Raw genomic sequence first — 25053 nt, forward strand, 5'->3', positions numbered from 1 at the left:
TCTCCCAGTGCTGAGCCAGGAATAGCGAGAGCACCAGGCTTGAATAAGGAGAGACAAAACAGGGGGCAGGTGCACGAAATCAACTAAAATACAAAAGGACCGGAGCGCCCTTAAGAGGAGGGATGACGATCCAGACACCCCAGGGCTGGAGTTGAACCCTGGGCTCCAGCACAGCTAGGCAGCAATGCTAATCACTGCACCACTATGTAGCCCTTATGACCTTCAGATGATCTTAATTTCAAGCGTGCATTGAACTCCTTTCTAGTTTTAATGAACTTAAGTATACATCTGTGCTTGTAGTATCCTTCCTAAAATTGATATTAAGGTTCACATTTTGTTTTAGCACGAAACTGTGTGAAGGACGACTTGCATTTGGTTTTTCGGCTTTTTTCCTCCTCCTCCCCCCAATTGCATTCTTTTTTAAAAGCAGAACAAATTGGTGTGAACAAATTATTGTGGGAAAATTCAAACGGAAGACAAAGACACATCAGGAAGCAGATGTCTCTGGGCTCTGAGGCCATAGAGGAAAAAAAAAATGTTTGCTGGTTTGTTTTGTATAGATTGTGCCTTAATTAGCTTTTGGAATGATTAAAACCTCCTTTTTCTCTGACGCATATGGAGACATTTTCTTGGACGTCATTGAAAATTAAAATGAGGCGATGTACATTATAGCGCGTCACAGGCACTCATTCTTTCCTCTCCTATGTTTGATGATTTTATTGCTACCCTGCTGCTAAATTAAATTTGTCTTTTTTATGGGGTTTCACATTCTCAGCTGAGCATGTAAATGATAAGGCACTATGCCATACATAATGCAGTTAATCAAAGCCACTGGGTTCTCACACTACACAAACTCTAGAGAAAGTAGAGCTTTCTTTACAGTGGCCAGTTCAGACAGGGTTTGTCTGTCTGTGATTTGGATATGATGAGGGTTTCTCCAATACTTGAAATATGGAGGTTATTTCATCTCCTGAATTCTTGCTGCCCAGAAGCCAGTCAAAGGGACTGTCAACACATGCCATGCATGTTGCACAGCAATGCAATGGAGTGGCTCTCTAGGGAAAATTCTAGCGTCCCCAAGTTCAGGGTTTCTTAATAGGAGGCTCACAATGGAGCGCTTTGTTCACACAGCAGTTCCCCCAGTGAATATGCTCACAAAATGCATGTCACATCACAGGGGCAGCACGCGCACCTATTCACCACTTTTCAGCAAAGCTCTCCAGGCTGGTGTGAATTTCGGGGGCCTGGAAGTATCACATCGCTTTAATATCGCGCATCGAGAGAGACCAGTCCGGGCTGAACCTGTTCCTTGCGAGATTCGAGCGCGACAGGATTTTCTAGCTTTCACGCATCTGAGCGCCCACCCCGTCTCTCTGATCCACAGCCGTGCCTATCAACAGGACGGGGAAGACTGGGTCACGAGAGGCAGGGAAAAGGGGAGGTTTGCATTTCTGGGAAGTGATCACTACTGTTGTCTGATCCTCTTTGTTGAGAGCCGAGCGCAGAACGCTGGTGTTCACTGCAAACCCTCTTGCTGTCTGTGCTCAGTACTCAGCCCTGCTCAGTTTAGGGTACTGCTCAGTCAGATCAGTGGAGTGGTCCTGAGGTGAGCCTGGGCATGGTTTGATCAACACATCTGTCATACTGATGAAAGGGACCTGAGCACCAGAAACGCTTCCACAGCGGACATCCAGACATTCAACTGTCACTGCTTGTTCTTTTTAGACGGGACCTGAATGACAAATAGAATAGACCCACGGCCAAAAAAAGCATGGGTGTACACGTAAGTATGATCTGCAGTTGCGGAAAAATGTTCACAAGTGTCTTTAGTCTTCGGAAGCAGGAAAGACAACCTAATAAGACCGGTTTTCTGCAGTGAACCAAACAACAGAATTGTTGCTTTCTACAACGTCTTGTTTGAAAGCGGCATTTCTTTACAATGTGCGCGCCCCTCCCCTTAGGCACCAGTAAGGAAATTCCATGACCTCATTGACTTTAAGACTGCATTAATGACAAGCTCTCGCACAGCTTCGAGATGTCAGCCTTTGCGCCATGGAACCGCTAAATGAATCGCTAAAGCGCTGGCACCGACGATAACCATGTTTTCAGCGGCGTATCCTCCACGTCCCGCGTATTTGCAAAGGGAGTCTCATGGAATCCTGTCTGCTAACACCCAACACGATTCCGAGTTAGTGTGCGTGAGATTCCCAAGAAACGAAACGGGGGCGGGCGAAGTGAGTCGGTAGCTCTTTAAGTGTGCCGTCTTTTTTTTTTCCATCTCCGGGGTCCGATTCTTTATGCATCGCTTGTCAATATTTTTGCATAATGAAGGCCTAAGTAGCCCATCGGAGCGGCCAGAGGCGCTGTGCGGGCGGCGTCGAGCTGCGCATCCGGAGATTCGGGGCGGCCGAAGCCATTCAGCACCGCGGACAGCAGCCTGCGCGTTCCAGTCGCAACAGGCGGAGCGCTCGGCTCTCCCTCCGGCCGCGCTGTGGGCGTTGTTTAAGAGAAGCAGCTTCGGAGGAACGTGGGAGCTGTCATTTCAGAAGCACATTTGCAAGCGCCAGCGTGAATAACCACTACTCCTGCCGCTGCCGCCGCTACTTGCGACTTGCAACTGTTCACAATGCTGCTAATAGCAACGTTTGCTTGAAGTTACGAGCCTTCTCGCCAGCTGCTTTTATATTTGCCTTTTTTTTTTTTTGCATTCAAAATCCGTGCGAGAGAAGGCGATTTCAACGGCAGACTGCAACTCCTCCAAGTCGGATTTTTCTCAAATTTCAGATACTCTCCTGTATTCTCTAGCGGGAAAACGCGCTGCCGCTGTAAATGGGAGGAAACGTAAAGATCGTCTAGCAGGTATTCAGTGAAATGTAGTGGTTTGTTAACTGCAGCCGGTTTTAATGCATTCCGTTATGCCGCCTCTGTTCATCGCCGCGCACATCGGGAATCGCGTGTCTAAGTAGCAAGCCCCTTCAGTCCCGTTCGCCGGCGAAAAATAATAGATCGAAAGGCAAACGCTTTGAAATTAAGGGAAAACGACGAAAAACGAAGCGCGCTGCAGGGATTTCCTTTTCCTCCTCGTCAATGGTAGGTACTTAGGTTCTTGTCGGTAATTGCAGGGTCTGTCACAGCTTCTCAGCCGGTCGATGAGAAAACGCGCATCTTTTTTTTTTTTTTTTTCATTTTCCTGCCCGTACTTGACATCTCCCTTCTCCGGCTCCGACACAGGCGGCTGTCCCCGGGTCTGGCCGGGCATGTGCGGCGCGAACACGGTGAAGTCTGCGGGGGCAGGTGGAAGACGAGGCACCCGGGCTGTCCGCGGCGGTATTAAGAGCACAACATCGCGGTAAAAAAACAAAAAACCCATAACAAACCCACCAACACCAGAAAGTTGAAGATCATGTTAATGCGAGCTGAAGTCGCCAGGAATCTCCAGCCGAGAGGCGGCGAGGCAGGCGGGCCGGGCACCCTGTGAATCGCCTTGGCTGCGTGCGTTTCCACCCTGCCATGAAGCACAATGAGGATGTGTGACAGAGGCGTCCAGATGTTAATCACCACCGTGGGGGCTTTCGCCGCTTTCAGCCTGATGACCATCGCGGTCGGGACGGACTACTGGTTGTATTCCAGAGGCGTGTGCAGGACTAAATCCGCCAACGACAACGAGACCAGCAGGAAGAACGAAGAAGTCATGACCCACTCTGGACTGTGGAGAACCTGCTGTCTTGAAGGTATGGAGGCTTTTTCGATTTTTTGTTTTATTTGTTGTTTTATTCTCTTGTTTAATGAGCCAGTTTGTTTGTTTGTTTGTTTTGGGGGCATGCACAAACATCGAAACGAACTCGTGCCCACCCTGGTCACTGTAGTTGGGCGCGCATGTGTGCTCCATTTGTTGCTTCGTGTCGAAAGAGGTCGTTTTGAAGTTTTCTCCCATTTTGCTCACCGAGTCTTGCTGAGCCCCTTTCCTGTTACACCCCCTCTCCGCACACACACACACACAAACACACACGCAGTAACGCACAGCGCCCTTCCCACTGCTGGGAAGATCCGAGATAAAATGTATAACCTGTGGAGCTCAGCCTCCTCCGAGCCCTGCTCTGCACAGACCTGATCACACTTCTGTTCCAGATGAGCGTCTTAGAAAACGCTGCCGCGCTAACGGTAATGACGTACCTGCAAGGAACCGCGGGCTGGTTGCAATTACATTTTTATTACAAAGGTGGTGCAGATAACCTTTTTATGATATCCAAAGCATTCTGAACATTATAGACTGTAATGTATAAATGTGTGAAGATTTAAGCCGATATTAGATGCATAATAGCTGTTTTGTAAACGCACAGGAATTGAATACTGCCTATAACCATCACAAATCTATGATAAATAAGGTGTAAACAGGATATGCGGTGTTATTTTAGTTAGAAGTGTGCTCTCCACCCAGTTTCACACATACAGCAAATGCACACCTGTAGTGATTTATGTTTACAGTGTTTATTGTGGTGTGTGACATACTGTCTAATACATTAGATAATACCTTTAGTTTATGATTGTACTAGAATTCTCCATCTATCCGGGGTGTCAGTAAGTTCTTAATTCTGTGCCATTAGTCAGGATAGAAGCCTTCTCCCTGATAGATCTCCCTTAATGCTTGCTCTGCTGGTTGCTTTAAATGTTAAGGTTGAAATGGTGGCCAGAATGTGACATGTATGATTTCCTGGCCAAATCATAATTGTTTTTCACAACCCTGAGACGTTTTTTCTTGTTTCTATCAATAGGAGTTGTGTTATTCAGTTTTGCACCCATTGCATAGCAGAATTCAGGACCTAAACCCTTCACACCAGAAATTCGGCTCTGTACTCCTCCAAGGCAGCCCAGTTGACCTAATGTGTGAAGTTTTTCTGGTGGCTGCTTTGTAATTGAAAATGCTATATAATGCTGTTTAACTCATTTCCATCGGTTTAATGCCAAGGTGCTTGAGGCTGATTTTAGTGTTACGCTTCTAGGGTGGAAGGTTGACCCGGTTGACCTTTTTGCATCAATTTGAGGTTTTTCTCTTTAAAAAGAAAAGAAAGCCATTTGATAGCCCTTCAAAAGCGTCTGGAGAGTCCTGCGAAAGCGTTCCCGAACGAGCACGTACAGTAGGTCAGATCTGTGAGGTCTGATCAGGGGGGGATCAGACCTCACAGACCCCCCCATTGCCATCCTTCGGGGGGTATCGGTGTCAGTAATTCAAGGCCTCCGTGACCAAGCCGTCGTCGAGAGAGCAATAACGAAAGCACTTCTCGCCCCACTTTTGTGGGGCTGTTCTAGCTGAAAAATAATTTCAGCATTCGCCGCAATTTGTGATTGTTTCGTCTATCTTTCTCCTCTCTCTCTCTCTCGGCAATCCGAAATAAATTTGCTAAAACGTCGATGTCAGAGCGACTCTCCCCACCTGTCACTGCTGTGACATGTCGTGGCTTATCATCAAGCCCTGCACTCTGGTACGGAATCAAAACTGCGGCAGTCGTCCAGGGATGTTCCTTTTGATTAAAAAAGCCCCCCGTGGCTCCCAGCGGAGACGGTGTCTTTGCGATCACGGGGGTTGCGTCTGCTTTCCTCACGGGCATCGACAGCCCCCGAAGGCTCCTGCGCTGCTCTCTCCAAGACGCCGTACCTCCGGCAGCTGAGTAATCCGAGACATTTCAGTCCTTCATTGATTCTGCGGGACCATCTGAGGACCGTTTGTTTTAGTACCTCAGTGCTTCCTCAGTGCCGTGCTGCATCTTGACATGTTTTCGCATCTTCAGCCACGGGGTTCAGGTTTCAGATTATCTAAGGTGGCGTGGGGGGGGCCTGGGCGGTGAATTCTCTAGTCTGTTCCTGTCCTTCGCGTTAGCTCCTGCACCCCGCCCTCGGCAATTACAATTCAGAGCCTGGCTTTTACACGAGCAGGTGCTGCGTTGCTCAAGTTCGCCCACCGTTCCCCCTTAAAGAACATACAGATGCCAAAAATGTCCATTCCTGTTTCTCATCCCAGTCACACATGGAAGGGGTGGCAGGGTGGCCCCAGAGGTGGGATCTGTAGGCTGCTCTGATGGTTTAAGGTAGTAGATAGCTCTTCATCACAGTCCCAGTCTTTAACAGCCAGGCCAGGCGGAGCTCGTTTTGGAACCTTCCTTGGATGTTGATGTGTTGTAGAGATTCGTGCCCCCTTCCCCTTATCTCCTTATCTAAAAACAAGCTGAATGTTTTTAAAATAGGCGGTGGAAACACCCATTTAACACTGGGGAAAACAATAACTAGAAGATCTGTCTTTGGCTACGTACTGGATGGATAGACGTTTGTCTCGCTTGTCATGGGTTGATCCTTATTGACTGATCCCAGGTAGGGTACTCAGTCAGAGAATGGCTCAAGATGTGCTTCAGGAACATCAGAATAATTGGATAAAAACGAGCTTGGGCATCATTTTGATTATATGAACTCAAAGTGCTAACATACAGGATCAAAAAGCACGCCCGTGTTCAGGGCTGGATTTCGGTGTTCGTAGGCCCTAGGCACTTTCACTCCGAAATGTGCAAAAAGAGGGATAAACGCCAATTGAATTACGTCCATTACATGATGCACTATAAATGAATTGGCTTCATCACTCTGCTCTCCTCCCCACTGAGAGCTGGTGTGTGGGGAGCGTTCTGGCGCACTATGGCTGCCGTCGCATCATCCAGCTGGCTGCTGTACACTGGTGGTGGTGGAGGGGATCCCCATTACCTGTAAAGCACTTTGAGTGGATAATCCAGAAAAGCGCTATACAAGTGTAAGCAATTGTTAATTATTATTATAAACTATGCTAATGCTAAACCACGTGATTGATGGAGCGAGTCGAGAGACAGTCACTTCGATACTCCTAGTTTCTAGAGAGCGTGTGGTTATTGATTTGGAGCACCTAGAGTCGATCGCAAGCATCTTGTTTCAGCTCGTTCTTCATTATTCACTAGTGTTTCCCTCCTTCGTAGACCCTAAAAATTTCGTAGACCCTAGGCACTGTGCCTACGGTGCCCAATGAGAAATCTGGCACTGCTCATGGTACGGTGTTCAGTATTCTGGATTGTAATCAGGTGTTTTTTGAATCTAACAGGATTGGAATCGTAAGAGGCAGAGATTAAAAGAGAATTTATTTTGTTCAATGAATCATTATAAAGTACCAGGACTCAACGGGACAGTACTGGCCCAATTCGAGCACTGTTCAAGAACTGTGACCAGCATGCTTGATGTCTGTGCACCAGCCACCTGTGTCCAAACTCTAGAATCCCAAAAGAATTGCATTGATAAATGACATACAATGTCTCCTTTTTAAAACGAAAATGTTTTCTTTTCAACCTCATAAACATAAACCCACATTAAACCAAAACTTTGGTTCACTCTCCAAACAGGGACGATATATCCTGCTTGAATTGCCTCGGTGACTGGTTTATTTCAGTCTTGGGCCTTTTTGCTTCTACATAATAGAAATACACCATTAGAATCTGGGTTTGGAATATATGCCTTATGTCCGAGTGGAAGTTTAAATTTCAGCTCTACAGTAGTTGATGTTTTTGGTCAGTATCCCTTAATTTGTGGTTTCTTTTTTATAATGCTCTTCTTTTGTGGGTTTTATACTCATAAAATGGAGATCGTTTTGTATTTTGTTTCCTTATACTATTTAGTCACAGGTGCTGTATTTTACAGTGCAATGCACATGTTATCTACAGTATATTATATTCCAGGTTTCAACTGCTAGGACACTCCAATCGAACCACCTCCAGTAGGTGACAAACATGTGCATTGTGAGTATTATATAGATCTGTCTTTCCTCATAGTCCCTAGGGGCTCTCAAAAGTGAAGAGGCAGGAGGGCGGGTGTATAATACACCAGAGCTGTACAAGTGCTTCCTCTGTTACAGATATCCACCTTTCTTTGCAATTGCCTGGGGACAGGTAACAGTCACAGTGATGTGACGTTTGTAGTGCCTGAAAATATGATCTGCTGCTTGTGGCAGTGTGTTAAATCGTTGTAACATGGTGAGTGAATGATTTTTCGAAACACGGTTCAGTCTGAAGCATCAGATGCAGCTTAGTCTACAGAGAGGGTCCTTGACCTCATCGTGTTCACAATTCCAGCTGAAAAGAACACAATGCTGTATAATAATATATGGACATACAGTAAATTATGCTACAGTACGTAAGATATATGGTGATTATTTTACTGATGTCTTTCTGACTTACAAACAATGTTTTTTAAAACAGAAATACAGAAATGTTGCAAATAGTGCCCAATGGGGTGTAGTAACTGGGAGGAAAAAATCAGACTGAATCCAATAGCACAAAATACTTGCCAGTTATAATAAGGGATGTTGTCATTGGGTACTGTAAAAAGACACGATCCGCATCCCTTTTTAAGAGTGCTCTTTCGGTATCCCGTGAGACGTAGGGATTTGGAGTTGTGTGGAAGTGTAGAATCAGCGTTGTACCAACAGCACATCGCGGCCTGTTGGTGAACGAAGAAGACCAAAATGAAGCCTGGTTTGTCAGCAGTGCTCAGATATCTGCAAGGGCCCCCAAACTGAACAATCCAGCCCCTGTTTCGCCAGTCTCCTTATTGTTCTGACTGGCTGAATGTTCAAATGTATGACTAATTAAACCCAGAAGCTGGTGAAGAAGATGTAGCAATGCATTTAGGGGGCAATTTTTGCCTCAAAATATCAAGCCTTTTTGTCGTCACCTTAGTTTATTTTTGTATTTCATGGATCATTTGGTAACACACTCAGGAGACTTCATCAGCACTGTGTGCCACCGTGTAATTTGCACTATTTATGCTAGAACACAAAACACTAATTCCCTTCTGTTTTAGAAAAAGAGACAGCTATGGAGGACCTTGACAAATTCTTAATTCCTGTAGTTAGAGATCGGTGCTTTCACAGGGCTACGTCTCGTGGATGCTAACAAACAGAATAAATGATGTGATCTGGCTTTAGGAAGTTTGTCAAATCTATACAATGCCATTTGAAGACTCTTCATATATGCTGACCTGTGTTTCCTTGAGCACAGCCTTTCTTTCAATACACTGCCGGCTTATTTCTCCAAGCTGAGCATGGATGCACTGTATGTTCGCCATTCACACGTCAACTGGAATGAATCAAAGCGCAGAAGAATCAGCCAGGGAAAGAGAAGGATCTAGAATGGAGGGATACTGTTACGTTCGTGAAGCACCGCTGGAGGAGAGTCTTGGATCTTGAGCAGAGCTGGATCGGTGAGAAACGTTCCACTCGGCGAGAAACTCAAAGCGTAGTCCAGAGATCGTAGTCGAAAAGGCAGCAGAATTCCAAAAGGCCAGGTATCCGATACAGTAAAGCCGAGCGGAATAAGTCCTCAAACCGCAGTCAGAACCAAAAAACAGGAAAGCGTATTCCGAGACGAAACACAAGGAGTGAGCGGAGCTCAACGGGAGTGTTGTGTCTTCCCCAGACCTCTCCAGTCTCCTATTTTAAACAGGACACCCAGGTCTCAGTTTTTGGACTACACATGTCTGACTGTTGCTTGTGCAATTCAAGGGCCCTGCATCTAGATAGGTCTAGTTTGCCCGGTCCCATGGATCTACTTTTTAAGGTGCAGTATGCATTTCTATTCATTTTATTTAACTTGGAAAAATGCTTCCATTAACCTTTTGAACTTCCTTGTGTCAGATGTCCAGAGGCAGTTTCCACCTGGAATGATGTCCCCGTTAACATTCTGTAATAACTTTGTAAGTATAGACAGGAAAGGCCTGGTTCAAGGTTTAAATTAAAGCTGATCTATAAGGCCTAGGGTCTGCATTCAATTTATAGGGAAAAGAGGTCATGGTGAGAAGGTGGGGTTCGGTCTGCACCTGTTACCCATAAGATCCTGCATCAACAACTTCGGCTTTAAAAAATAACGGAACTTAACATTTTCTGAAGAAAAGGCTGATGTCGAACCCTATTGAACCAGGCCTGTGTTGAAACAACAACAGAAGGTGAGTGTGCTTGAGAGACAATACACTCCACTGAGCGTCTGGAGCCTTCTGTCCCTACAGCTTTTCAGCACGTTCAGAGAGTTGTTTGAAGGCAGAGGATCTCCCTGCACTGTGGAGGGACTGTGCCTTTTTAAGTTTGTATTTTGCCCTGCTGGGGGAATTAGGCTCAAGCTCTTGTACTTCAAACCTGCACTTAAGAAGAAAAAAAAAGAAGCTTGATCTTGGGAACATTCCGTATTACAGAGCTGATCAAAGGCAGTGAAGGGATCTGTTGTATCTGGGTGTTTCAGGGACACTGAGGTGGAGATTCCCACAATTCCCTGGGGAAATCGTGTCCTAGTTTATATGAAGTTGCATATGTTCAAGGATGAGGTTAGCCCCTCGTCCTTGGTTGCCTGTTGCCAGTTTCTCTGAGGATCTTATTGAGCCATGTGCTGCAAGACGCCAGGGCTTCTTGTATGTTCCAGACTCCTGCAACCATTTGTGTAAAGAAGCGCCTCCTGTTCGCAATCCTAAATGGACTTCTTTTTCTTTTCTGAACGGGTCCCGTAGTCCACACCGTCCTGTGGCTGTTGAAGGAGTTAGACTGTCTACTGTTGGGTTTGTACCGACCCCGCAGGCCGATAACTAGGGAGTGTCAAAAACTAGCAGGACTGTGTCTCCGATGGGTTCCCATGCACCGCCTGTCTTTCCCCCACTCTCGTCATCTGGCTCCCCTTGATAACGAGCAGCTCTGGAGAGGCCAGCTTCCTCTCTAGTACTCCAGTCACAGTCATGAGAGTGCACGCCACACAAGAGCAACTGCCCCTGCAAAACTGGCAACCCGTTGCTGAATATTCCTTCTACATACAAAAACGGGGTAAATGGGCCATTCATTAAGTAGAGCCTTGCACTGCTTCTGCAACAGCACTGAATCCAGTCCCCGCCAGGACCAGTTCACCTGTAGCCAGTGTGGAGAGTTTGAGTATTCCTCCTTGACCAATCTTTCATTCTGCAATATGATTTACCCTGCAGTGCACCCTATCTTCTCAGTCTGAAATAACTTCATACATATGTTGGTATTATATGGATTTGATGGATGTTTGCTGCTATTCTTGACTGGTATTCTTCTTAGAAATTCATTATGAACTTGTGCAATTATAAATCTGCATTCACAATCATAAGTTCTGCATGCACTGTTAGAATTGTATATGCATTTTCAGAAGTTCTGTATTTTATAATTGCAAAATGATGGTAGTGTCTTTTTTTTTTTTTGCCAAAAGTAATCTAATCAGCTGAAGTGTTTCTCAGTTAAGTGGGGTCTTGCAGATTAGGGTACATCTGTTCTTAATAGCATCCCTTTCCCGTCAGCCGTGCAGTGTCAGTATCTGTGTCTGTGTCAGGCTGTGTGCTGAATGGGGTGTACAGTACTGTATGTGTGTGGGTGTGCAAACACAAGTGTGCCATTGGGCTTCACTGATTCTGTGTGAGGAAGGAAATGGTTCACATTCCTTTTCTCTTAACTTGCACACTCAAGCAACTGAAAGCATTTGTGAGCTCCATCTAGAATTTAAAAAAAGATAATTGCTTACACTTATATAGTGCTATTCTGGACACTCCACTCAAAACGCTTTACAGGTAATGGGGATCCCCTCCACCACCACCAGTGTGCAGCCCCACCTGGATGATGCAGCAACAGCCAGAACGCTCCCCACACATCAGCTATTAGTGGGGAAGAGAACAGAGTAATGAAGTCAATTCACAGATGAATTTCAATTTGGAAATTTGGCCAGAGTCAAATTTGACTCTTTTCGAGAAACACCCTGGGATTTTGAATGACCACTAAATTTGACCAAATACCTTAGTTTTACATCTCATCTGAAGGACGGCATCTTTTTACAGCAAAGTGTCCCCGTCACTATACTGGGGCATTAGGACCCACACAGACCACAGGAATAGCACCCCCTACTGCCCCCACTAGCACCTCTTCCAGCAGCAACCTTAGTTTTTCCCAGGAGGTCTCCCATCCAGGTACTGACCAGGCTCACACCTGCTGAGCTGGTGAGTTGCAGGGTGATATGGCTGCTGGCTACTTTTAACACTTTTGTGCAAACTGAACTTGTAACAGTTTGAGTGAACTGAAAAAGTTGTGGCTCTGTAAAGTCTGTGGCTCAAAAGACACTAGTCAAAACAGCATTTGTTGTTTTTTTTCCCATGATGCAAGCTTGGAAACTGGCATCATGATACAGTACATATTTTCGTAACTCACCGATACTGATATTCCATGTCATTTAAATCAAACATGTCCTAACCTCACTGAGCTGTGAGGAAAATAGGCACAATATGTTAGCGTAAAGTAGCCTTTATTTGAGTTGTTAATCAAATGCCACTCTGCTTTCTTCCTAATTCTTTATGCTCAACTTTTTTGTCCTGTTACAAATGAAGTCTTTTACTTTAGGTACCAGGAAAGCAAAATCAAGATTGCTTAAGTTAAAGTGGTGTGTGCGAGTTTCAGAGTGGGCATGTGGAAGAGACGAGAAAGGTGAGGGCTCTGTGTGTAGCTGTACATTAGTCGTCTGCGCTGTTGCGCCAACACCTAAGAAATCCGTTGGCACCATAAGGGTCTGCAATACAGCTAATGTTAATTTTAAACGGACTTAAACTGCTGTACTCGCAGGTAATGCGAGCCCCACGTTGCTGAAATATACTGTATATATTTTTGTGCGTATTTCGGTTTGCAAGCCGTGAAAGGGAAAGATCTGATAATTAAGCAGCCCGGCCATATTAGAGCAGTGTTTCTGTGCATCTACGATGTAGACAAGGAAGAGAAACGACCTCCAGCATTGAACTCTTAACAACAAGTAGGTTTTGATAGACACTCCCTCCAATAAGTACACAGAGTTCCTGGCTTCCAATATTAAAGCCCAGAAAGTTCACAAAATAAAAAAGTAGATAAATAAAAACGGTGTGCATAAACAGGGGAACACACGCACCGCTCCACTGATAATCACGTATTTAGAGATTAAATATTTACAGTCCTCTGCGAAACAAAGGTGTTTCAATTATTCTAGGCGCTGTTTTTTCAGAAGAAGAACAAAACAAATAGTCTGCGTTATTTGTTTTTAGCCCTTCCGTTATTTTACGCATGCGTTGCCTGCTCCGGCCGTCGATGGTCGGTAAACAGGAGGAGACAGCGGGGAGCGCGGCCTGTCGGGACGATTCGGGAGCCGCAGCCTGAGCCCCAGGGCCGCCCTGACCTTTAAGAGACAAGCTGTACCCTAGATAGCTGTGCGAGTCGCAGCCCCGGTGAGCCCAGGTGGCTGCACCTGCGTTTTCGCGTTCCGGGAGCTGCATGAACTCTTGCTCTGTCGGTCCCTGTAACAAGTATCGGCTCCGAAATACCTCGGTCCGAGATCAATTATAACATGCGCCGTTCGCGACACCCAACATGTATTTTTCTGTCTGGAGTTCTGTGGTTTTCTCGTAAAACGCAGAGAGATATCGCTGAGGCGTCAGAGGACTGTTATTCCAGATAGCAGGGTTGCACGGGACAATTTGTCATTGATATTAACATGGGTCTGAGCTGTATTTGCTGCACTAAATGAACGCAGTTGTTCACACAGTCACTAAGCCTTTGCCATGAAGTGTCACTAGGCTGTACTGTATATCGCAGCACGTAACTAACCAGACTCGGCGGTGATTGTCGGTGAGTTACAGTATAGTTCACAAAGCACTCCAGACCACAAATGAGTACAAATAGAGGGCCGTTGAAACAAGGGAAATGAAGTCCCAAAGCTGCAATTCTCCAGTTGTTATTGTACAGAATGGGTTTTCTTTCAGCGTTTTTCTGCACTGCTCCGATACGTCTAAAACAGGAATAGGAATATTTCAAAGCAGCACTGCATTTATGGTTGTGAATGAAAGGCTGTATTCAAGAGATTAAAATTCAAATACACTTCGGATTCAGTAGACAACCCGACGCATTTATATTAACTGGCAGCAGAACAGAAGCTTTTTGATTTATGGTACTTACAAAATGAATTTGTAAAAACTGCTCTGGGCCCACAGTTGCCAGATTGTCCAGATGGAGGCCCAGGTAAAGGTAGCCCAGAAGAGCAACGTTAGGGGACTCGGAATACTCTAAGAAACAAAATCATTTCTGAAATAATGTCGAGCTCCATTCCCTGGATTTACAGAAATGTAAAAAGCTTGTTTTTTGTCTGCTTGTTAAAACCCATGGGTCTTAAAGACTGTTTTATTGTTCTTGAAGTCTTTGCCGGTTTAACAGAAGCCTTCTCATCTGTGCTTAGAGCTTGATGTACCAATCCAACTTAATTTTTGTGGAAATCGTGTCTTTCTGTCGTTAAACAATTAATATAAATTCATTGGAAAGTGCAGTATGTGTCTGCATACAGTCTTGCCTTGGTGCCTCAACAGGGGGCTGCTGGTGTTTTTGGCTGCCCTGAGCTAAATGTCACGGGCCCATTTTAAGGCTATAAAGTAGATTGTAGTGATTAAAGCTGATTTCACCATTCGGCGTCTCTGAATTTGCTGGATTCCAGGTGTCACTCTGCAGTCCAGGAACAATCACAGTGTCTTCTGCCTTTGTTGGGCACAGGATGGCTCTAACCTAGCACCAGCATTATTGCAAGAACCTTATGAGTCAGCATTAGTGTTGCACTGTCTTGGTGGAAGAAAGGAAAGTGAGTCCCTTTCTATATGTAAATCATTTTATTTTTATTTTTATTTACTTATTTAGTTACTAATTAAGTTTAAGAACATAACCGTTCCAGATGAAAGGGTACCAGTTGGCTCATCAGGCTTGTTTGGCAGTTGTAGTTCAGGTGGGTAGCTGCGTCAGCATGTGTAGGCTGCAAAGGAACAAGTAATAGGTTTATTCTATGCTGAAAAAAAGTCCAGGAACAATCACAGTGTCTTCTGCCTTTGTTGGGCACAGGATGGCTCTAACCTGGCACCAGCGTTATTGCAAGAACCTTATGAGTCAGCATTAGTGTTTGGTGCTGCACTGTCTTGGTGGAAGAAAGGAAAGTGAGTCCCTTTCTATATGTAAATAATTTTATTTTTATTTTTATTTTTATTTCCTTATTTAGTTACTAATTAAGTTTAAGTTTAAGAACATAACCGAACATAACTGTGGACACCTGAAGAAGGCTCCACGGCCGAAACGTTGTGTTCTCTTTCTTCTTTTTTTCAGCATGGAATAAACCTATTACTTGTTCCTTGTTTGGCAGATGGTGTCTTGATTTTCTAGAAAGTAGCCAGATTATTGCCCTCAGCAAACTGGGGACCCCGTTCAATTCTCCCGCAGCTCTTTGGACAGACAAGTGGCTCCCGTTCTCTGCTTTCAATTCACTTTCATGGGCAGTAGTTTCCAGTTGGGTCTTCTGGTTCGTATTTCAGTTGATGTTGAAGAAGTGCACGAGGCTGGCTTAATATCAGACCTTCTCTGTTCAAGACCGAAAATCTTCAGTTTCTTCGGTCTGTCTGTACACAGAAGTACCCGGGTGCTTTCTTCTGAACTGATCTCAAAGAAGCAATTTCCTTTTTTTTGTAAATTGGTGACCAAAATTGTACACAATACTTAATGATGCCATGCTAGTGCATTAAACATAATATCCCCCTTAATAATCAGACCATATAATTCACTTCTTTTAAATACGGAGTTTCAGAATATACCTCAGTGGGTCCCCAGTGTTTTGGAACAGTGTTTATTTCTTCAAATTGTTAGATGTTACCAATCTTTTCCTTTGCTGCAGGGTTAAATTCAAGGCTTTCTGGTGTCTGATGCGACTGTGCTGTCTGGACTGAGGCGAATCTATCAATTACCCTGCATGCATTAAAACATTCCCAACACACTGTGCCAACAATCTTTCAGTCTGTTTAAGAAGACATTGATTGCCCGACCCTGGCAGTTAAATATTAACATTGTCATAGCTGAGTAGTGATTGCCCAATCAACGATGTTGTATTTAGTGCTGCTGTATAGCACTCACAGAGCCAGGAATATCAGCAGTGTTATCGGTAGAGATCTGGAAAAGTTTTAATATTCTCCTGTGCAGTCTATTTGCCTGGGGGACCTTAAACCCTAACGCAGCTCACTGTCTCATCACTGTCTGCGTACCGAGAGTCCAACCGAATGACTTAGGCTGAACCTTCATTTAGCGATATCTGTTACAATCAATCTACAGGAGCAGCAATAACTATTGCGTTTGTACAGTCATTTTTCAGGCCCTGCATTTGTGTTCACTAGTCACATTTCATGGTGCGAAATGTAAACAAAGAGAGATAGGCAGAAAGATATTTTTTCCACTCATTTTTGTCTATTAATATTGCACCTGCTTGAAATAATCATGTCAGTTATATATTGTCCAATATACCCCCTGTACAGAAGTCCTGAAGAACAGACAGGATGAATCATTTTTCTACTAATGCGGAAGGGTAACTCGTTCGTAATTTCTACATTAATTCTGTAGTATACACCCAAAAACTGGCCACTGCAGAACCCACATACAAAAACCAGTACAGTTTTCCACTTTGGCCCAGTCGGATTTGAAAGTGAACGCTACTGATCTCCTAGGCTTCAGGCAGGAGAAATGCGAGATCTGCATGTGAAATAGTGCAGGACCCCACTACTTTCAGGCCCCTCACCTGGGTGGAAGGAGACTTCCTAGGAGCCAGGATCAGGGGATCCCCAGACATATGGTGAACCCCAGCACCCCAAAAGACCAAGCCTCCCACCACAGGGGAATTCAACACTGAGGAGGACCTGAGGATGAGTCCGTCATGAGGGCGCTGCCCACCCATCTGTCCCAGGCTGTTCTGTTTAGACAGACCCAGTTTGCTAACAGAGGGGGTCCATGCGGTTCAGTGCTCATCCTGGGGTGATCTGGAAAGTGTGCTCCCATTCTCTGCTCCCTCTATGACGATGGACCCATTCATGGAGCACAGGTCTCCTCTAGCACGTACGGTACCTGATGGAGTAAGTCTCCGTCAGTCTCTGTGGCACAATCGATTAGCGCGTTTCGGCTGTTAACTGAAAGGTTGGTGGTTCGAGCCCACCCAGGGATGGATTTCTATATTATGCACAACGGTGGCCAAGTAGTAAGGCAGCGATCTTGTAAACCCAAGATTGTGGGTTCGAGCCACTTTCGTTCTCTGCAATTTCCCTCACAGGATCAATAAAGAATCTATCTAAACCACTAAAGCTTATGCTTTGATGCTTATACCTTGACATTAATTAGACACATTGCTGCACTGCATATGAATTTAATGTCTGATGCCCATTTTTTTCTGTAATATTTTAGATTGTGTGGATTTAAGATAAGATCACTTTATTGGCCATATACAATTTCTTGGATTAGGAATTTGTCTTTTCACATACCCCAGCTTGCTCTCCATGAGACACACAGACAGGGAGAGAGATGGTTGGAGTCAGAGTGCAGGGTCAGCCGTTTATACAGCACCCCTGGAGCAGTTGGGGTTAAGGGCCTTGCTCAGGGGCCCAACAGAGTAGGACTCCTCTGCCAGCTGTGGGATTTGAACCAGCAACCTTCCACCCACAGGCACAGATCCTTAGCCACAGAGCCACCACTCGGCCCACTTGTTAATGGTAACAAGTGTAATTAAGATTTACTAAATTACTTGAGTTAAAACCCACATTGGTGTAAATATTATTTATTCTTAAATTAAATTAAAAATGTATATGTGGGATGAACACAGTAAAGTATTGTAAGTTAGCAATTAACTGTTCTGCTTACAGTGCCTTGCAAAGGTGTTTACCCCCTTCCAGTGATGTCCTAGTGTGTACTTGGTGTTTGCACTTTTTTAACAGAATATTTTTAATCACAACCTGAAGGTTCAAACCGAGCAACTGTATTGTGCAATTGTTGCACCAACCATGGACTCCACACAGGAGAATACAATCTGCATCTGGGCTTCTAAATTTCACTTTGCAGATCTTCCTGGCATTTTAACATCTTCCACCCAGCATTCAAGGTTTGATTATGCTTTTTCTTAGGTGAATATTTGTATTCATCCTTTCCAAGTCAATAACATGGGCCATCTTCCGAATGGGCTGAATGCCCACTGTGCAGACCTGAGGTGAGCACGAGTTAGATGCAGAAGGGATCCCAGGGAGGAAGGAAGCAATCATGGCAAACAAAACAAAAAGCAAGAACGTGAGAACAGATCGGTAAATGAAATGGAATGGGTTCTAAATGCAGCTGTCTGCCACTCTCTGCCACTGGGGGCTGTGGGCGAGTGCCGCAGCACGCCTCTAGGTGACCTATATCGAAGGTCCCCACGCGCTTCTGCATCAAAGTGTTTTAATGGAAAGTTAAATGAAGCATGTTGCCTGTGTTAAAGGACATCGATGTGACAACGATCATTCAGCGTGTGTAGCCTGAATCCAGATCCACAGGGTCCTTCCTGTTCTGCAGTGCCTATTAAAAGACAAGGCTGCCCCGAGCTCCTTCCCCCACGAGAGGCCAATTTCATAGTCATTAGTGTCTAATGTAGCCCCAGCCCCAGCCTCAAAAAGTTAAAAAGCTGCCTCCAATAAGGCAGTTGAAAACTTACTTTCCTTGCACTGCCATGCACTTTATATAGCAAAGTGTAGCAGAGCAGGTGTTGGGAGCATGGGTGAATCTCCAAGGGGCGGGGTCATCTCATTTAGGTGAGCTGCATTCTTCAAATTCTCACCAGGAAATCACTGAATTGGCTGCACCTGGAATCTCTGGCTCCCTATAAAAGCAGTCCCTGAGGCAGTTAGAGGTTGGCTTTTACACAGACCCTCATGGCTGTGAACAGTGAACAGTGAACAGTGAACAGTGAACAGTGAACAGTGAACAGTGAACAGTGAACAGTGAACAGTGAACAGTGAACAGTGAACAGTGAACAGTGAACAGTGAACAGTGAACAGTGAACAGTGAACAGTGAACAGTGAACAGTGAACAGTGAACAGTGAACAGTGAACAGTGAACCTCAGAAAGCTCATAGTTGGGTGATATTGGCAGCAGCCTCGGTTGTTTTCCGGGTCGGGACGCCGGTAAACAAGAAGACGGTTAATGAGCGCACCTGGCCAACCGGACTCAACCGAGTGAGGCTCTTGCCACTGCTGTCGGGGGGATTATACAGTTATAGTTCATGTAGAAAATCCCTTGCAATGCTATCAGAAAGGGGAATCTTTTGCATATGGTGGCAGTGGAGGGATGCTCATGTTTTTCTTTAGGGCTTGAGAATCATTATTGCTTGTTTAGGAAAATGTGGAGGCTGCTATTTTAGCACTGATACAGTCATTGTGGTGCAGCAAGAAACTAATAAGATCCAACAAGAAACAAATAATCAAGATGCTATAGTGACACAATTGGAGGCTACTGAGGTTCTCCAGCAGAGGGTGGACACCCAGTTAGCTCAAATATCAGTAGCAGGAGGATGGGGGAGGGACTGTAGCGCTGTGCACCTGACACGTGTTCTACAGAAAATGACGTAAGGAGATGTAGAAGCCTGCTTAGTGGTGTTTGAACAGACAGCAGAGAGACAAGGCTGGAATAAAGACCAATGGGCAAATGTTCTTGATTGGAGAAGCACAGACAGCATATTTTGACCTCGAGGCTTCTGACTCATCTGAGTCTGATCACTTAAAACGGGAGATCCCAGTGAGGACGGACGTCAGTAGCAATGTGAGAGCCCAGAGAATCCGTGCCTAGAAATACCAAGCCATTCCATCTGCCCGCTTGCAAATATTTTGACTTAATCTGCTTGAGAAAGAAATGGCTTCAACCTTCAGCAGACAAAGGACTGTAGTTGAAATACTTTTATTAGATGCATGTCTCTGGAGTCTAACTCCTGACTTAAGACGTCGTGTAGGACAAGGGTTGCTCCAGAATGTTGAGTTTTTGCCTCATGCAGCAAGACGCACAGCTGCCTGAGAGCTCGCTAGGGAGACAAGCAGGTCACCACAAGGATAGGGTCACCTGGGAAATACCTTATACCAGGCAGAAGAATCCTCATGAAACATCGGAAATACCAACACGGAACCTGAAGATAATGTGGGGGGAAAAAGGAAAATGGGATTACGGTTAGAGAAAGGAGAAAAAGGCTCTCCTAGACTGTATCCTCCAGGATTTACACGATTAATGGCAGAGACTAAAGAATATCTCTGCTATACCTTTGGGGATTGGGGTTATATCTCGGCTACCTGTTCTCGGGGAGCTGCTAGGCTGGAACACAAGCCTCTTGCAAGTCACAGCTAGGGTTAATGGCAAACCGGTTCAGGCTCTTTTCGAGTCGGGGAATGCACTTACTTTATCTGCTGCTCCAGTGGTTAATAGAGGGCAAAGGAAGTCTGTCTCAAAGCTGGGGGTCCCTTATCATTGGTCATTCTACCTATCATTCTAGGTTTTTCTGACCTTTTACAGGGGAAGGAACCAGAAGTGACCAACTTCCCAATGAAAGAGGATGAAAACATCTTGCTCAGAATTCCAGTACAAAACCTCCAAATCTGGTACCCCTAATTCCCCTTCCTATAATAATGTGCCTCTTAAATGCATTGTGATGGATTCGGTAGGTCCACTGGACAGCACTGCTTGTGGACATGAGCATCTATTAGTAGTAGTTGACTATACGACTTGATATCCGGAGGAAGTTCCCTTAAAAATACAGGCAGTAAAACGATTGCCAAAGAAGTAGTAGGACTATTTTCCTGGATGGGAAATCCTAGAGAAATCCTGATGGATCAAGGGGCTTGTTGTCAGACTTAACGCAGGGCATTGCTACCCTCCTACAGTTCACTCTGATGCAAACCTCGATCTGTCATCCACATGCCAATGGATTAGTAGAGTGATTTAGTCTCACCTTAAAGGGGATGCTTAGAAAGACTTAGCCAGGAGAAGAGCGATTGGGATATAGCCTTGCCGTTTTTGATGTTTGCCATCAGGGAAGTACTCCAAGCTCCCACCGGGTTTCCCCCTCTTTAAACTGCTTTTTAGGAGGAACCAAGGGGAATACTGGATATCTCGCAGGAAATCCTGGAGGCTCCCGATATGCAAAAGAATACCATACACTGTGTGACACAAATGCAAAATCCAATCAGATTAAGCCTATAGTACCTTAAAGCCCAGGATATACAGAAAACCTACTGTATTTGGAGGGCTAGGGAAAGAATTCAACAGAGGGGATAAAGTTTTGGTTCCCTCTACTGAGAGCAAACGATATGTGAAACGGTAGGGGCTGTACGAGGTGGTGGATCAGGAAATGACAAAGTTCACCAACCCGATAAACAAAATAAATATCAGATCTATCACTTTAACCTCTTATAAATTATGGAAGGAATGTGATCCGAGACCCCGAACTCCATCGACGGTTACCTCATGTGTCTGTGAAAAACGAACAGGTGACCCTCTACATATCGCTTCTGAGCTCAGATACACAATATCAAGACATGGAATGGCTCTTGAGTAACACTGCCTATCGGTTCAGTCTTCTTCCCAGCAGGACTCAATGTGTCCAACATGAAATAATAACACCTCAAGACATGGTTATACAAGAACCCCCCTATCGGGTGCCTGAGGCACAGAAAGCTGAAATTAAGGAAGGAGTTTCAGAGGAAAGTTCCAGTCCTTGGTCTAGCCCCATAGTTCTCATACTGAAGCCAGACGGGCTGTGGAGATTTTGCAATGATTTCAGAAAACTGAATGATATATCGAAATTCGATGCGTATCCAATGTCTCGGGGTGATGAACTACTAGAGAAACTAGGGAAAGCAAAACTTCTGTCCACGCTAGATCTGACAGAAGGGTACTGGCAAATTTCATTGGCAGATGCCTCTAAAGAAAAAGCCACCCTTATTACTCCCATGGGCCTATACCATTATACCGTGTTGCCTTTCGGGTTACATGGGGCTCCAGTGACGTTCCAGAGGCTCGTGGACAAGACCTTGAGAGCCCTCGCCTCATATGCTTCTGCTTGTCTAGATGTCATCCTTTTCAGTGAAGACTGGGAATCGCACCTTAAACATTGTTAGGCAATAGATGGTTTGGGAGATGCTGGCTTGAAGATAAATCCTACAAAAAGTAGCATGGCTTTTCAGTGCATTTGATATTTGGGATACATAGTAGGAGGAGTCAGGCTAAGTGGCTGCTCTTAAGACCTGGCCCAAACCTCAGAATAAAAAAACAAGTGCATGCATTTTTTGGAGCTGGTGGGGTATTATGGTAATTTTATTCCTAGATGGTTTGCAGAGAGGGGTTCTCCACTCACCGACCTCACGATGTCCACTGCTGCTATCGCGATACATTGGACCCCGGAGGCTGGAAAGGCTTTTACTGAGCTACAGTAACTCGGGAGCTGTGCCGTGATCCCGTGTTGATAGTTCCTGACTTTTCCCAAGCGCTTCTTCCTATACACGGATGCATCGTGCCATCTTGCACGGGTCTCGGGGCCATTTTGTCGGAGGTCTGGGATTTGGAAGAACCCCGTTCCTCGGCCACAAGCTATGCGGTTGTAGAACAGGAGTGTCTGGCCATCAGATGGACAGTGGAAGTGTTGCACTACTTACTTTGTTAGGTTGTGAATTTACACTGGTTGCGGGTCATATCCATGCTAGATGGAGTTGAACAAGGAAAAAGATGCACTGGTTCCTAGCAACTCAGCCGTTCCTGTTTGTGGTTGAACCGGGGGCGGGTACCAGTTATGCCAACACTGACGGTCTTTCAGGGGCACATTGACGTTCCATCCCTTGGATTGAGCTGGGGAGGGAGTTGTGTAGCAGAGCAGGTGTTGGGTGCACAGGTGAATCTCCAAGGGGCAAGGTCATCTCATTTACTGTAGGTGAGCCGCGTTCTTCAGATTCACACGAGGAAATCGCTGAATTGGCCGCACCTGGAGTCTGTAGCTTCCTATAAAAGCAGTTCCTGAGGCAGTCAGAGGTGGTCTTTTACCCAGACCTTCATGGTTAAGAAGAATAGCGAGTCTTTAATGGAAAAAGATGGCGGTTAGAGAGGTCTTCTTGCACAACAAATCGCAGGAAGCTCATAGTTGGGTGATATTGGCAGCAGCCTCAGTCGTTTTCTGGGTCAGGACGCCGATAAACAAGAAGACGGTTAATGAGCGCACCTGGCCAACCAGAATCGACCGAGAGAGGCTCTTGCCACTGCTGCCAGGGGAATTATACAGTTATGGTTCATATAGAAGATCCTGTGCCACGCTTTCAAAAAAGGAAAGGAAATGGTAATGTCACTTTTTTTTTTCTAAGCAATAGTTAATTTCAAAGCAACCAGCTCCAATTGTGTCCTCTGTCTCAACTGCACATCGTGGTGGTTATGCTCTGTGTCAGCTGTAGTTGATTTGGTTCCGGAGCTCTCTTGTACTGCCCTGAAAACACTGATTTGCATTTATTATTTGCTGTGGATTTTTGCAGCAGCAGTTTAAAAAATTTAAGGGGCCCCCCCTGGTAGTCAAGGGCTGCATTTTCTTGAAATTTTTAGGCATGACACATTGACTTCCAAGAAAACAGGTCAGTCAATGATTTCTAGAGGGGTCAAGAAGATTAAGAAGTATAAGACTGGATTATGGTTCATCGGGTAACTGGTGTTTCGTTTAGAATGATGACCTGTATTTTTCCATTGTGCAAGCATGTGAACGTGTCATTCTAGAGTTACCCATCTGATGTAGCCCTTGGTAACATGCAGATGTAATGCTGAGCTGCTGCTGTTGCTTCATGATTTTCAAAACCGTTCAATAGCAGTGACATGGAGAGGTCATTCTCGGAGAGGTGCTAACGTTGCCGCATCCAGATTTTGTGCTGGATCTTCTGCAAGACCGAGACTGTTCTGTTTTTGAGACCCCCCGAAAAGGAGACCACTTCCTCCGGCAGCTCAGACGACCAGCTGAGATCGTTTGTGCGATTGCGTTATTGAAGGCGATTTTGTTTTGAGACGCTAAAAGTTTTCCTGGACAAAGAGGATCTGGTCTTGACGGCATCAAGTGTTCTCTCCCAAGCATTTCAGAACAACTCGTGACTGTTGTTCAGTTGCAGGTCATTTGTCGTCGTTTTTTAACCGATCAGAAGGACTTGGTAGCATATATCGATAAGTATCGGGCTGCTCTGGAATCGGTTCAATAAATGGCAATGTGGTTGGTTCTTGACTTTTAAGTAATGTCGAGCAGAAACACGTGAACTTGAAAAGTACCTTTTTTAACTAAGGGAACATTTTTTTTTACAAGCTTTTGAAATCCTGAAAGCTATCGATGAAGACGGACCCAAAGGACTGTTTCTGGGATGAACTGTGAAACGAGGAGACACCTTGTAATGTTTCGAACCTGGTAAAAATCAGGAATTGACCGAGCGGTTAAGTGAATCGGTGAAATAATTATTCATAACCCCCCGACTTGTAAGTGATTTTCTAGCCATATACCCGAGTGGCTGGTATAATTAGAGGCACGTGAACTCTTTATTCTCTGGCACAGCTTTGTTGAGAGGAGTAATAATCCCAGCACATGTGGTTAAAACAAATAAATACACCAAGTTACATTAGATTCAGTATTTACAGACAAGGCGTTTCAGAGGCCTAACATTCTGGTCACCCAGACAACCCCAGACTGCTACTAAACACGAAACTCTTAATATGCCTACAGAGGCCACACAAGAGATGAACTGCCTTCTAACTAAATACAAAGCAACCTGCAGTTAAATCTCTCTCTTTGCACACGAGATGCCACAAAATAAATGGAAGCCTATATCCCTATCCATAAAATGCACCCTAATCTGGAAAGATATTTCTCTCCGAGGTATCTTTTACCCAGGAAACCGAAGTTCCCTAATACACAAACTTCATTTTTTTGCATGTGGGAACAAAGCTTAAGTGCTCCCTTATATCAATGACGGGTCCCGTGGCTTTTAAATCACAATACTAAGAAGAGGGGTCAGAGGTGCATTTTGTTACAATTCATTCAGAATTGTTTTCGAGTATTTTCTATTACAATATGCAATTTCCTATCATAGATAATAGAAGGATTTAAAACTGATGAAACATCTAACTGTGAACCACATAGA

The 25053-nt window shown here is 44.9% G+C and overlaps 1 protein-coding gene across 5 annotated transcripts in view; it reads left to right on the top strand.

The window, feature by feature from the left end:
• The window catches only part of LOC102683057 (voltage-dependent calcium channel gamma-3 subunit), a 57228-nt gene that overhangs the window by 10218 nt on the left and 21957 nt on the right, over positions 1 to 25053 (top strand). Inside the window, exons 1-2 of one of the 5 annotated variants that reach the window (XM_015360067.2) lie at positions 1339 to 1783; positions 3232 to 3731. In XM_015360067.2, coding sequence (XP_015215553.1) covers positions 3521 to 3731 — 211 coding nt within the window. In that variant the 5' untranslated portion in view covers positions 1339 to 1783; positions 3232 to 3520. Of the gene's footprint in view, positions 1 to 1338; positions 1784 to 1804; positions 3732 to 25053 lie in introns of those variants that run through there. The other 4 variants (XM_006637142.3, XM_015360066.2, XM_015360068.2 and 1 more) reach the window with 4 other exon arrangements.

Source organism: Lepisosteus oculatus, chromosome 19, assembly GCF_040954835.1.
Source record: "Lepisosteus oculatus isolate fLepOcu1 chromosome 19, fLepOcu1.hap2, whole genome shotgun sequence".
NCBI lineage: Eukaryota > Metazoa > Chordata > Actinopteri > Semionotiformes > Lepisosteidae > Lepisosteus > Lepisosteus oculatus.